At 31.0% G+C, this 11,617-nt stretch overlaps 1 protein-coding gene across 2 annotated transcripts; it reads right to left on the bottom strand.

Moving 5' to 3' along the window:
* Nucleotides 1-2,980: 2,980 nt before the first annotated feature.
* LOC102582328 (alpha-amylase-like) lies at nucleotides 2,981-6,043 on the bottom strand. 2 transcript variants are annotated; one of them, XM_015312896.1, is made up of 4 exons: nucleotides 5,869-6,043; nucleotides 5,635-5,768; nucleotides 4,022-4,826; nucleotides 2,981-3,495 (listed from the first exon to the last, which is right to left on the bottom strand). In XM_015312896.1, exons 1-4 carry the CDS (start codon nucleotides 5,944-5,946, stop codon nucleotides 3,175-3,177), a joined length of 1,338 nt encoding a protein of 445 aa, XP_015168382.1. In that variant the 5' UTR covers nucleotides 5,947-6,043; the 3' UTR covers nucleotides 2,981-3,174. The 2 variants fall into 2 exon arrangements, with proteins under 2 accessions (XP_015168382.1, XP_015168383.1); XM_015312897.1 differs by having other exon boundaries at nucleotides 4,022-4,815; nucleotides 5,636-5,768.
* Between the last annotated feature and the right edge of the window lie 5,574 nt (nucleotides 6,044-11,617).

The raw sequence follows: 11,617 nt of genomic DNA, 5'->3' as shown, positions 1-11,617 counted from the left end.
AACATACATTGGGAAGTGAGTTGCGTGTGGTTCTTCTTTACTTGGATTAAAAATAAAGGGAGTATTGATTACTCCTTCATCTCATATTAATTGATCATTTTACTAAAAATAGTTGATTTATCTCATATTAGTTATCCATTTTATTAAATCAAGAAATCATTAATTCAATTTTTCCTATCACTTATAATTAATTCTTTTTGAAAATATTCACATTTATTTATAAAAGAGAAAAGGGTCAAAATGCCCTTAAATTATGCGAAAGGAACAAAAATTCCCTCAGTTTGTAATTTGATCCAAAAATATATTTTTCGTCAATACTTTGATCCAAAAATGCCCTTATTGTTATTCTGGGTAAAAAAATGTTCATTTTTTTCAAATAAATATATTATTTATTTTCTTTTTAACACATCTTTTTCTAATAATACTTTTTTAAAATTAGTAAATATTTATCTTACTTCAATTCAGAAAAAAATAAAAAATAAAAATATTTCTTATTTTATTATAAATTTGTTTATCGTTATATAAATATAAATTAATGATAGATATACTATGATCTTATATCTATGACATATATTATCTGTCGAAAGGGTACATAAAGTTATTCTATTTTAATTGATAAGATGTCTTACATTTTTATTTATTAAAGTGATTATTAGAAGAAAGAAAACAAGAACATTTTTAATATATTAATTAAGAAGAAAATATGTTTAAAAAGAAAAAAATAATATACTTATTCAGAAAAGGGCATTTTTGACCAATTTAATAACTATAGAGACATTTTTGGATCAAAGTATTGACTGCAATAACACTTTTGAACAAAAGTATTGACGACAAAAATATTTTTAAGTCAAATTATAAATAAAGACATTTTTATTCCTTTCACATAGTTTAAGAGCATTTTTTACCCATTTCTTTTACAAAATTCCAAAAATATGGTAGAAGAGCTGAAGGGAATTCTGAAACGGCTCCACTCGGTGCCCGCAACCATCTTTGTCACAGTTAGCACGCCACGTGGCATCACTTTGAGAAGCGTGCCGCTTCCAACTATGACCTTCCTTCCACGTGACAATGTCAGTTTCGCCACGTGGCGCCTATCCTTCAACTACTCTTCTACAATATATCCATTCCTTTCTCGATCGCCAATATCAACAAATTTGCAGCTTTTTTATTCCAATTCCCACGAAATTCTCAATCTCAAAAATAAAATAATCTTTGTTTGACGGCTATGGCATCTTTTCTCCCTCACGTGAAAACTCATTTTTCATCTCCTCCTCATTTTCTGATTCCCAATTCCAACATTTCTGCAACTCATAATTACCTCCAAATTCCAAGCGGTTATGGTAAATATATCGGTAGCAATCAGCTCCGGCAGCCATTATTATCGTCCAAGTGTGGAAAAGGAGATTCAATAGGGAAATTAGAGGAACAAATTGATAATTTGGGGAGAATGTCAAGTAAGTGTAAAGAAGTGGGTGGAATGGTGGAGTTATTGGAGTGTTTAGAAAGAGAAGCAATCATGGGAGATGATGAAGGCAAAGCACCAATGGATTACAACAGGAGAGCCCAGATTTTTGACAAAAGTTCTACAGTTTTCCAGGCTCTTAAAGAAACATCACAAACTACTACTACTTATAATGATTAATTGCAGATACATTATACTACGTACTACTGTATTTGCATTTGTGGTTACACAAAAATAATGTATCAAAATATTATTACTTACTACTGCCTTACAAATAATAACATGAGCCACTAGTCGTTTGGTTTGAATTCAAGTTACGATGAGATAAGTTTTGCTAAGATTATTTTTTATTGACTGTTTAGTTTGTTGTATTTAAAATAATAAATCTTAAAAGTAACATATATGTTTACAAAATTACCTGAATGATTTGAAACATATTATTTTGACTTCTGCATGTTTTTTTTTCCAACTAAACACTTAAACTCAGCATGTTAAACTCTTTTTCATTTGATTACATATCAACTTTCACGTCATTTTTTAATATCACATAGAAATCTCAAATAAAAAATAAAAAAACCTATATCGACCATCATCTTCCTTATTATTTGAAATTGAAGTTTTTATTTAAACATGTAATTTGAAATTTTTTTAATTATATTTTTCTCATAAATATGAAAATTCCACAAGTTATGAAATCAAAAAAAATAATCTATAAACATAATTCATAATTAACAATATATCGAAATATTTTAAGGCACTGCATTAATAGATCGCATATCTCCCTATTTAATTTTATAAATAAATATTTGCGATTGCAAAATTTTAAATATACACAATTTTTATTTTTTTAAAAACACTAGTCAACAATAGTAATAACTAGTTATTCTTTAATATAATCATTTAACAGGGTATAGACAATATCTTTTCATGTCATACATGAGTCTTTTTCTTTCACAAAATTTAAAATGACAGGTTCTTTTTAACAAAATTAAACTTATGTTTTACATTAAAAAAATGAAATCACGATTTGAAATTCCAAATTATGTTTTTGGATAGACTTTAACCACAATTTCAAATGACGTTGATTTAAAACCATGATCGACTTCATATATATCGCATGTTCAAATATAAGTTAAGTGTTCAATTGGCAAAATCGAAAGTAAAAGGAACCAGAATAACAATCCAAAATAAGTACAAAAATCTCCCAAGAACATTCCCTTCAAAATATTTAAACCAAAATACCTTCAAACTAGGTAATCTCCACACGAAAAATTAGATATATAAGCAGTTTCGGTTCTTTTTGAAAGTTGAGCTTATAAGATATTTCCATACATGTATATATGTAGGAGTAGATACAATTGTAATACAACTCTGCTCATTATTCGCAATACACAATTTACTTTTTATTTTCTTCTTCAAAATTTCCCCTGTAATGAATCTTTGAGCTTCAAGCTCAGATTTATCAAAGTGTTAATTCTATTAATTCACGGTTAAATATAGGAATAATACATAAATATGTCATATAACTTGACCTTCAGCTCACATATATGTCCTCCAATTTTGAGTGTGCACAAGTAAACACTTAAACTTGTATAAAGTTGAGTCCTGTTATTGCCTGGAATGAACCATAATCGCAAATTGCATATAATTTCTTGAATTTTTTGCCTTCATTAAGTGTTTCTGATATACATTACATTTTCAGTCAAATGACATTAAACACTGAGAACCATTTTGTCCATGGTGACGTTTTGTACATGGTGACATTTTGTATGGTAAATGAATGTCTTTTGCTCCCATACAGCATAGTCTTGTCCAGAAGTTGCCACCTGATAACCAGGTGGGATAAGATTTCCAAGATCAAGTTTTGGCCCAATCTTGACAATAATTTTCTGATCAATCATTGCTATATAAAGATCAGAATCAGAAGCCATTATCTGCACATTGCTTGTTGCACAAATCCCATTCCTCTTCCTAATAGAGATTAGTGCTGAAATTCCATCCTTCAAGCCCCAATCAAAGAAATGGTCATAAAACTGCAACCAAAAACAAGAGTTAAACTCAGCTTCTTGCAAATGCCTCAACTCAATCAAGTTAGGGTTGGCTGTATGAGTCATATTCTGTAGGCATAATACATAACAGACAACTCAAACTTGGCCTCAGCTGACAAGTAAACATTCTAACTGGAGAGTGGACATCTAGACACCTCAACTTGGTCGCTGACTTGACACATAAATTTTGAAGGTGTTTAGATGATCATTTCATAAGTTGGAGTGTTCAACTGACATGGTTTAGACGAGTTGAGGTGTCTAGATGTGCATACTTAAAATTGGAGTGCTTACTTGCCACCTGAGGCCTAATTTGAGTCTTTGTTTATGTATTATGTCTATTCTGTATTATGAGAATAGATCATTAGTTAAATAATTTTATCTTTACTGAGACCGGCATTGTTAGCTAACTCACACAGGCCGAGTTCCTCCACTACCCGTAAAAGCATACAAATATCTTGTAAAATAGACACAATGAGAAATGCATAGTAAGAATAGGAATTCTATTTTTCACCAGTGATGGAATTCCTGGATGAGTGAGAATGTATGCATATCCTTGCATAACTTTGTCTGAAGGGAAAGGCCACATATTTTGTGTCGATCCAGTATCGTGATTATCGATAAAAGTCACAGCATTTTGAGGCAAAACACCTATCATCCCAGGAGGTTTTCCATTGGAATCCTTCAATCTCCATAACTCTCCTTCAACTGCAGCTTGAAGAATTCCCTTGGTTGTGAAATCAAAGGCTTTTACAGCCCCACCCCCATTTTGAACCCAACCAACTAGCTCATTCCTATGATTGTCCTGGTTATAGTCCGGTTTCCCGTCCTGGCCATACGCAAGAGAGTTCCAAAATTCACCAACTGCAAAATCCGGGGACGTGTTTCCCATATAAATCTTGGTGATGCTAGGTGCATATCCCCTAACAAAATCGAAACGCCAGCCATCAAATCCAATTTCAGACTTGAGCCAATTCATCCAATCTGATAACTCTTTCTGCACTCTGATATTAAGATGATCAATATCAGGGGCAGGTTCAAAGTCCAAACCCGTGTCTAGATTCCCCGTGCCATCAGAATATTGTGTGTCATCCTTGCAAATTAAAGACGGACCCCAATCAAGCCGGTCATCCGTCGTTCCTCCTTCAAAGATGCAGTATATTCCCCTGCTATCTTTCTTATCAGCACATCGATGATTTATTACTATATCAGCAACCGATTTGATCCCATAGTCACCTAAAGCCTTAATAAGAGTTTTCAGTTCTTGCTGATTCCCAAACTTGGAAGCATCCAAGTCATACAATCTTCCTGGCATAAAAGATTATACAAGCCTTCAAGTAATCCTATTTGTAACAACTACATCACTTTTAATTTGGGCAATCTTTCAAACATGTAAAATGCATTCCATTTATAGGACAATTAGCTCAAACTCTAGTCTTTAACTTGTGGATTCCATCCACCTTCCTATCATGGGAAGTATAACTATCATTTCTAACAATTGAACATGAATACCACTCCCCTTAATCAGAGGTTTCGGGGTCGAGCCTTGAGTATGAAAAAAATCATGTCCCAAATGGGTCCCTGTAGAGCGCGATCCGAATTTAGTCGTAGCTCTAATATGAGTTCCGAACGTGGGAAACTAAAAGAAAAACATGAATACTGCTCTTTTCTTTTTCCATCAGTAGTTGCGTTCGGGGTAACTTACATGTGTCTCAACTAGTGGTATTAAATGGGGCGGTACGACTATGTTAAAATGAGTTGAGTTGATAATTGGATGGATATGACCCACCGAAAAGTTAATTGAGTCGTAATGGATTAAAAACAGATCATAACCGAACTCATTCAATTCTTTCCATGTTTTTATAATTTTTTAAAGAAACTGATAAAACTATTATCTTTTTGATCTATTAACTTAATATAATATTTTTTTTAAAATTCAGTTTCTAAAAAATATTTTAATAAGGACCTAAGGGTCAATTTGAGCGATTTTATGGATTGGTATTTTCATATTGAATGAGTTGGACAAATCATATTTTCTATTAGCCCTAGACTCAACTAACTCACTGAGTTGGACGGATCATGTTTTCATTGAACCCGATCTTCATTAACCACTAGATCGCAAAATTACCTTGAGGAGAAACAGAGTGAGATGATGGTGGTAACCAAACATGAGTAACTCCAGCATGAGCCAACTCTGGAACTAAATTGATGAGAGAGTTGTACCATCCACTTTGCTTATTACTCGATTCCCAATTGAACCCCTAACAAATAAAAATTACATTTTTTAAATATATGTGAAGCAAGTACATAAACATAGAAATACATATAAATTTTGAGGAAATTAAGGTTATTTGGGGATACCTGAAACAACACCGTCGAAGAAGCAAACTTAGGAAGAATGAAAGAGAAAATTAAACAAAGAGGAAAAAGGGAATTCATTGTTGGGTTCGACTCCAGATGAGGAGCAAAAGATAAGCAAACATCTATGTGAAAATTTTTCAAACGTCATTCAACTACATATTTCATAACAACAACATATTCCGTGTAATATTATAAGTAGAATTAAAAAAGAAATACTATTTGTATGCAATCTTACACATGTGCCTTGAAAAAAAATAAGAATTGTCAGAAAAATCTGACAATTATTGGATTTGGTATAATTTGATATAATTACATTTTCTATTGACAATATAGTTACTTGATAGTATGTGTAATTCACAAGGTAGTTACACTCTCCAATTCTCTGAAAGCTTATAAAGTCGATTATTTTTTAATTTATTCATTTTATTTCTATTTTTATTTTTTTTGTTTTAATTTTATTTTTTTATGTCTATTATTTTAAATTTTTTTTTACTATTCTAAAATTTTCTAAAAATATGTTTCTTATTTTATGTTATTTATGTTTCATTTTCCTCTTATGCACAATACTTCATATGATTTTATGCAATTTTTGTACTATCTATTTTTTTTATTTTTTTCATTAGCATAATTTTGTTAGTATTTTAATTTTTAAATTTAAGTAGAATTCGTTGTTTAATAAAGTTATAAATTTACGGTTTTCTTTTCTTTTAAATCATATTTATGTACGCTTATGTTGAAATGACATAAAGAGTATTATGTTAAATTTTTTGTTTTGAATTTAGAACTTATGTTATATTTTAGATGTCATTCACTTTAGTAGTAGTGACTTGATATTTCACAATGCAAGCCATTTATTTTTTTAGGTAGCCTTGATAGATTATCCTTTTGTCAAATGTTTTAATAATTTTATGATATTATATTTATAATATTAATATTTTTGTCTAACATGCATTTCATGATTTTCATAGAAATCTTATATTTTTTTATTACAATAATAAAGTGGCAATGTGCTCTTGAAGAGCCTACGATATAAAACTTCATGAAACTTCACGAGAGGGATAAGTACCTAAATATAATGAAGCGATGAGATCTCAATAAGTTATATAAGTCACATTGCGAGTCGAGACAAATGATATATTGTCGACGATATTTTTGATACAATATAGCGCAATATTGTAAAGAGATTATGAGGATCTGAATTCTACGGTCTATTAAAGCATGATGATGTTGGGGGTTTTATCAAGTGGAATGATGCATCTTGATAGGCATAAAGTTTATTTAACTTGTACTCTAGATATTAGAAGATGTCATGCATTTAATATTGAATGTTGTCGACAAAATTGATATGAAAACATCCGAAGAATTCAAAATGGCTAAAACATACACATGTTTTTGCAAAACCTTGTTTATAATCCTCATATGGATTAAATCAATCAAAAATCTTTTATATGTTATGCAAGTTGATGACTTGAACTGGAACTCTTGAAGAGTTTTCAAAAAGCAATAAATTATTTGCTAAAAGAAGTTGAAATGAGAAATTTGCAAAATAAGATTGATCCTAAAGTACTATATTTTTTTTCATTTGATATATTTATCTCGTTTTAACAATGAACCTGACATAGTTTTAGTCCTATATGGAGAGATTGAAATATAATCAATTGCAAGTCTTTATATGAGAATATGTTTGGCTTAACTTTAAAAAAGTAGTTTTTTTTTTAAAGTAATTTTTAAAAAGTTAAACTTTATTAACTTTTAAGTTGAAAATTGAAAAGTAGGAGAGTACCTACTTTTAACTTTTAACTTATTTTAAGTCATTTTTAATTAATTTTAAGTTACTTTTAGTTTTGTCAAACACTTCCAAAAGCTAAAATGACTTAAAAGTAGGTTTAGTGCCCGTTTGGATTGACTTATTTTAGGTGTTTTTAAGCCAAAATAATTTTTAAGCAGTTTTGAAGTGTTTGGGTAAAGTTAAAAAGTGCTTATAAGAACTTATTTTAAAGCCAAAATAACAAAAATAAGCCAAAAGCCAACCCAAACAGGCCCTTAACCAACTTTTAAATCAATCCAAACAGACTCTAAATGTGTTATCATAATAAATTTTGTCAAGTTTGTGAATGTAAAAGCATTGATTTGATCAACAAAAGACCCGATCTTAGACACGCCAGATGTTTATATGTGGGGGCACTATCATATATTGACAATATACAAAGCAGTCTATTGTGGCTACTTCATCAAATCATGATGATATAATAATTATTCATGAAGCAAGCAAAAAATATTGTGGCTGCGCCCAATGATACAATCTTATTCGAAAAAAATATGACTTGAAATATGACAAAATATTCACAATTTTATATGAAGATAATGCAACACACATAACACAATTGGAAGAAGGATTCATAAAGGGAGATAAAACAATACATATTTCACAAAAGTTCTTCTACGTACCTAAGCTAAAAAAAAATGGTGATATCAATGTGCAACATATTCATTCAAATCAATTTGAACAATTTATTTACTGCATCTCTACCAATTGCAACTTTCAGGAAGATGCATGGTGCACAAGATTGGGATGGAAAGATTCAAATATTTGGATTGATGTTCTCATCAGGAGTTAATATGTGATGTATCTTTTTTCCTCATAAAGTTTTATCCTTATGAGTTTTCCTTGTAAGGTTTTTAAAGAGGCATCCAAAATGCATATTATTATATATTTGTACTTGTTAGGGATGCATTGGAAGTCATTAATTTAAGTATTTAATTATATTTTTAGTTGCTTTATTTATTATTCTAGAATAGGGTTTAGTTTCAAAGTTTCATAAGGATTAGGTTAAGTTATAGTTATTAGTAAAATAGGATTTAGGTCTCCTACTTTCATAAGAATTAGATTTCCTATTAATGTAATAAGACTCCTATTTAAAGGGGCTTTTGATGAATAAATCAGTAAGTTATAATTCAACAAAAAGCAAGAGGGATACACTCACCATGGCAGCTGCAACAGGCGGAAATGATGCTCATCTTCATCTTGTGGCTAAGGCGTCAAGGTGGAGGAGTTACAGGGGCGGCGGATTAGCCAAGGAGAAAATTTTCAGACATTTCTTGAAGAGTGTCTGAGAGCTGCTTTTTGCTTTTGTTTGTAATTGTTGGGTCGGGTCACTTTTGGACCTGATTTGGATTATTTGGCTTTTGTTTGATTATTTAATAAAATGGTCCATAGGGCCAAAAATTTAACTAAAACAAAAAGCAAGAGATCAAAGTTCTCTCTTCCATTGAACTCTAAAGTTTCAGTCTCCCTTTGAAGAGCTAAAGAGATCAGAGTTCTCTTTTTTAATGAATTCTAAGGTTTCAACATCCCTTTAATGAGTTGATTTATATGTCGCCCTGTGAATCGATCATTCCCTAAAGATCCATAACAATTTGGTATCAGAGCCTAACACAATGGGCGATGAGATCAGTTCTCGATTTCAAGGAAAACATACCATTACAGAAACCTCAATGAACTATAAAATTACAGCAATGGAAAAATGCCTCATCGAAAGAATTGTCCAAGTCATCCAAGAACAATTGTCTAGATTGAGAATTGACTCTACAAAATCAGCAACCCACAAACCTGAGTCAAATAGTGCCCAAACAACTAGCATATCAACAATTCCTGCTACAAAAGGCAATACACCACCTACTTATAACGACACCAATAATCCATTAATTCAGGAACATTGTTCTTTTTTTACCCTCCCTAGGAGATCCCACCCCTTTTTGCTCCCTTGGTGACTCGAACTCGCAACCTTTGGGTTGGAAATAAGGAGTGCTTACCAACCGAGCAACTCTCTCTCGTCATTCAGGCACATCGTTGTGAACATTTTTTTTTGAAAAAATAAAAAAAAATAAGCGATTTGGACCTCATGAAAGCAAAAAAGATTGTTGTGGCTGGATTTCACTTGTTCGAACTAGCACCATTATGGTATTATCAACTTAAACGAGTGAAAGGCTCAATGAGTTGGGAAGAATATTAGCGATTTGGACCTCATGAAAGTACCAACCTGATGGACAAATTAATCTTGCTTCAACAAACAAATAGAGTTGAAATTTATCAATGTCAACTTCAAGCTAGGGCTGGAATTGGATATGTTGATACTGATCCAGATTTTCTAGAGGATTGCCCTGAAACTTGAGCTTGAGGACAAGCTCTTTCAACGTAAGGGAAGTAATGTTAGGATGCGTTGGAAGTCATTAATTTAAGTATTTAATTATATTTTTAGTTGCTTTATTTATTAATCTAGAATAGGGTTTAGTTTCAAAGTTTCATAAGGATTAGGTTAAGTTATAGCTATTAGTTTGGAATAGGATTTAGGTCTCCTACTTTCATAAGAATTAGACTTACTATTGATGTAATAAGACTCCTATTTAAAGGGGCTTTTGATGAATAAACCAGTAAGTCATAATTCAACAAAAAACAAGAGATTAGAGTTCTCTCTTCCATTGAACTCTAAGGTTTCAGTTTCCCTTTGAAGAGCTGAAGAGATCAGAGTTCTCTCTTTTAATGAATTCTAAGGTTTCAGCTTCCCTTTAATGAGTTGATTTATATATCGCTCTGTGAATCGATCCTTCCCTAAAGATCCATAACAGTACTCTTTTTCCTTCACTACAATTTTTTCCACTGGATTCTTTCTAGTAAAATTTTAACGAGCCACATAATCTATCAAATAGACATTCAAGGGAGAATGTTATAAGCATATTTGTATTATCGTGAATGTCTATTATGTAGATTCCTTTGAAGAAAAGTTAGGAACCCTTACTTTGGGATCAAGTTAGTATTCCTCTATAAATAAAAGGGGTCCTCATTATAAAGAATCTCACAATCTCTAATCCTTGAAGAGAAATAAAAAATCTTTTCAGAATAATTTTCTATATCTGAGGAAGAATAAGAAGAGATTCAAAAAATACGAAAATATTCAGAAAAGTTATACTAGTTCGAAAGCGGTGCAGTCTGCACAAGAAGACATAATACATAAATTGGACCCTTAACTTGGCTTCAAATTATAACTTTGACCTTTAACTTTGTTAAGTGCACAAATAGGCACTTTAACTATCCAAAACTTAAACAAAAAAACACTCGGATCCTACCTGGCAAAATGCGTGAAATACACTCAAATTAGGCGCGTCAGATGTAAAAACCAAGGGGGCCAACAGTAAAAAAAGCATTGAAAGGACAATTAAACCCTCTTTATATTTTTTCTAACAATTTTCCCCTCTTTTTGTATTATTTGTTGTTCACTGCAAAATGCAAGTGACATTTAATAAAAAAAATTGTTATTACGAAAAAAAAATTATAATGAAGTTTTTTTTTATATCTTTTAAATATTTAAGTAGCGTGTAGTACTAAATTTTTTTTTTGAGATTCAATCAATTTTTTTTGTCTTTGAAATATTTCTAGCTGTTAATTACTGTAATTTATAGTACTTTCTAAGAAATTTTCAAATAATATATATTATTTCATTTGTCCGAATTTATGCGTCACCGGTAAAATTTGAAGAGTCAATCAGATCTTTTATATATTTTTATATCTTTTAAATATTTAAGTAATTAATTATCGTGATTTATAATATTTTATACAATTATTTAGTATAGTAAAAGAAATTTAAAAGAAACACGCATCCTTCAATAGTAAAATATGGGTCCCCCTTTTTTTTTACAGGTTGACCTCCTGCCTGTATAGTCTTTTTTTGTCCAGAAGGAAAAAGGAACACGT

The sequence above is a fragment of the Solanum tuberosum genome, unplaced genomic scaffold (genome assembly GCF_000226075.1).
Source record: "Solanum tuberosum cultivar DM 1-3 516 R44 unplaced genomic scaffold, SolTub_3.0 scf00219, whole genome shotgun sequence".
Taxonomy (NCBI): Eukaryota; Viridiplantae; Streptophyta; class Magnoliopsida; order Solanales; family Solanaceae; genus Solanum; species Solanum tuberosum.
This window is presented reverse-complemented; position numbering and strand designations above follow the sequence as displayed.

Bases quoted from the DNA above. Each gene is read 5' to 3' on its own strand.
- LOC102582328 (XM_015312896.1), bottom strand. From the start codon at position 5,946: ATGAATTCCCTTTTTCCTCTTTGTTTAATTTTCTCTTTCATTCTTCCT. The intron at 5,769-5,868 runs GTATCCCCAAAT...TTTATTTGTTAG, and splicing joins CTTCGACGGTGTTGTTTCAG to GGGTTCAATTGGGAATCGAG. The intron at 3,496-4,021 runs GTGAAAAATAGA...TTTTGGTTGCAG, and splicing joins ATCCAGGAATTCCATCACTG to TTTTATGACCATTTCTTTGA.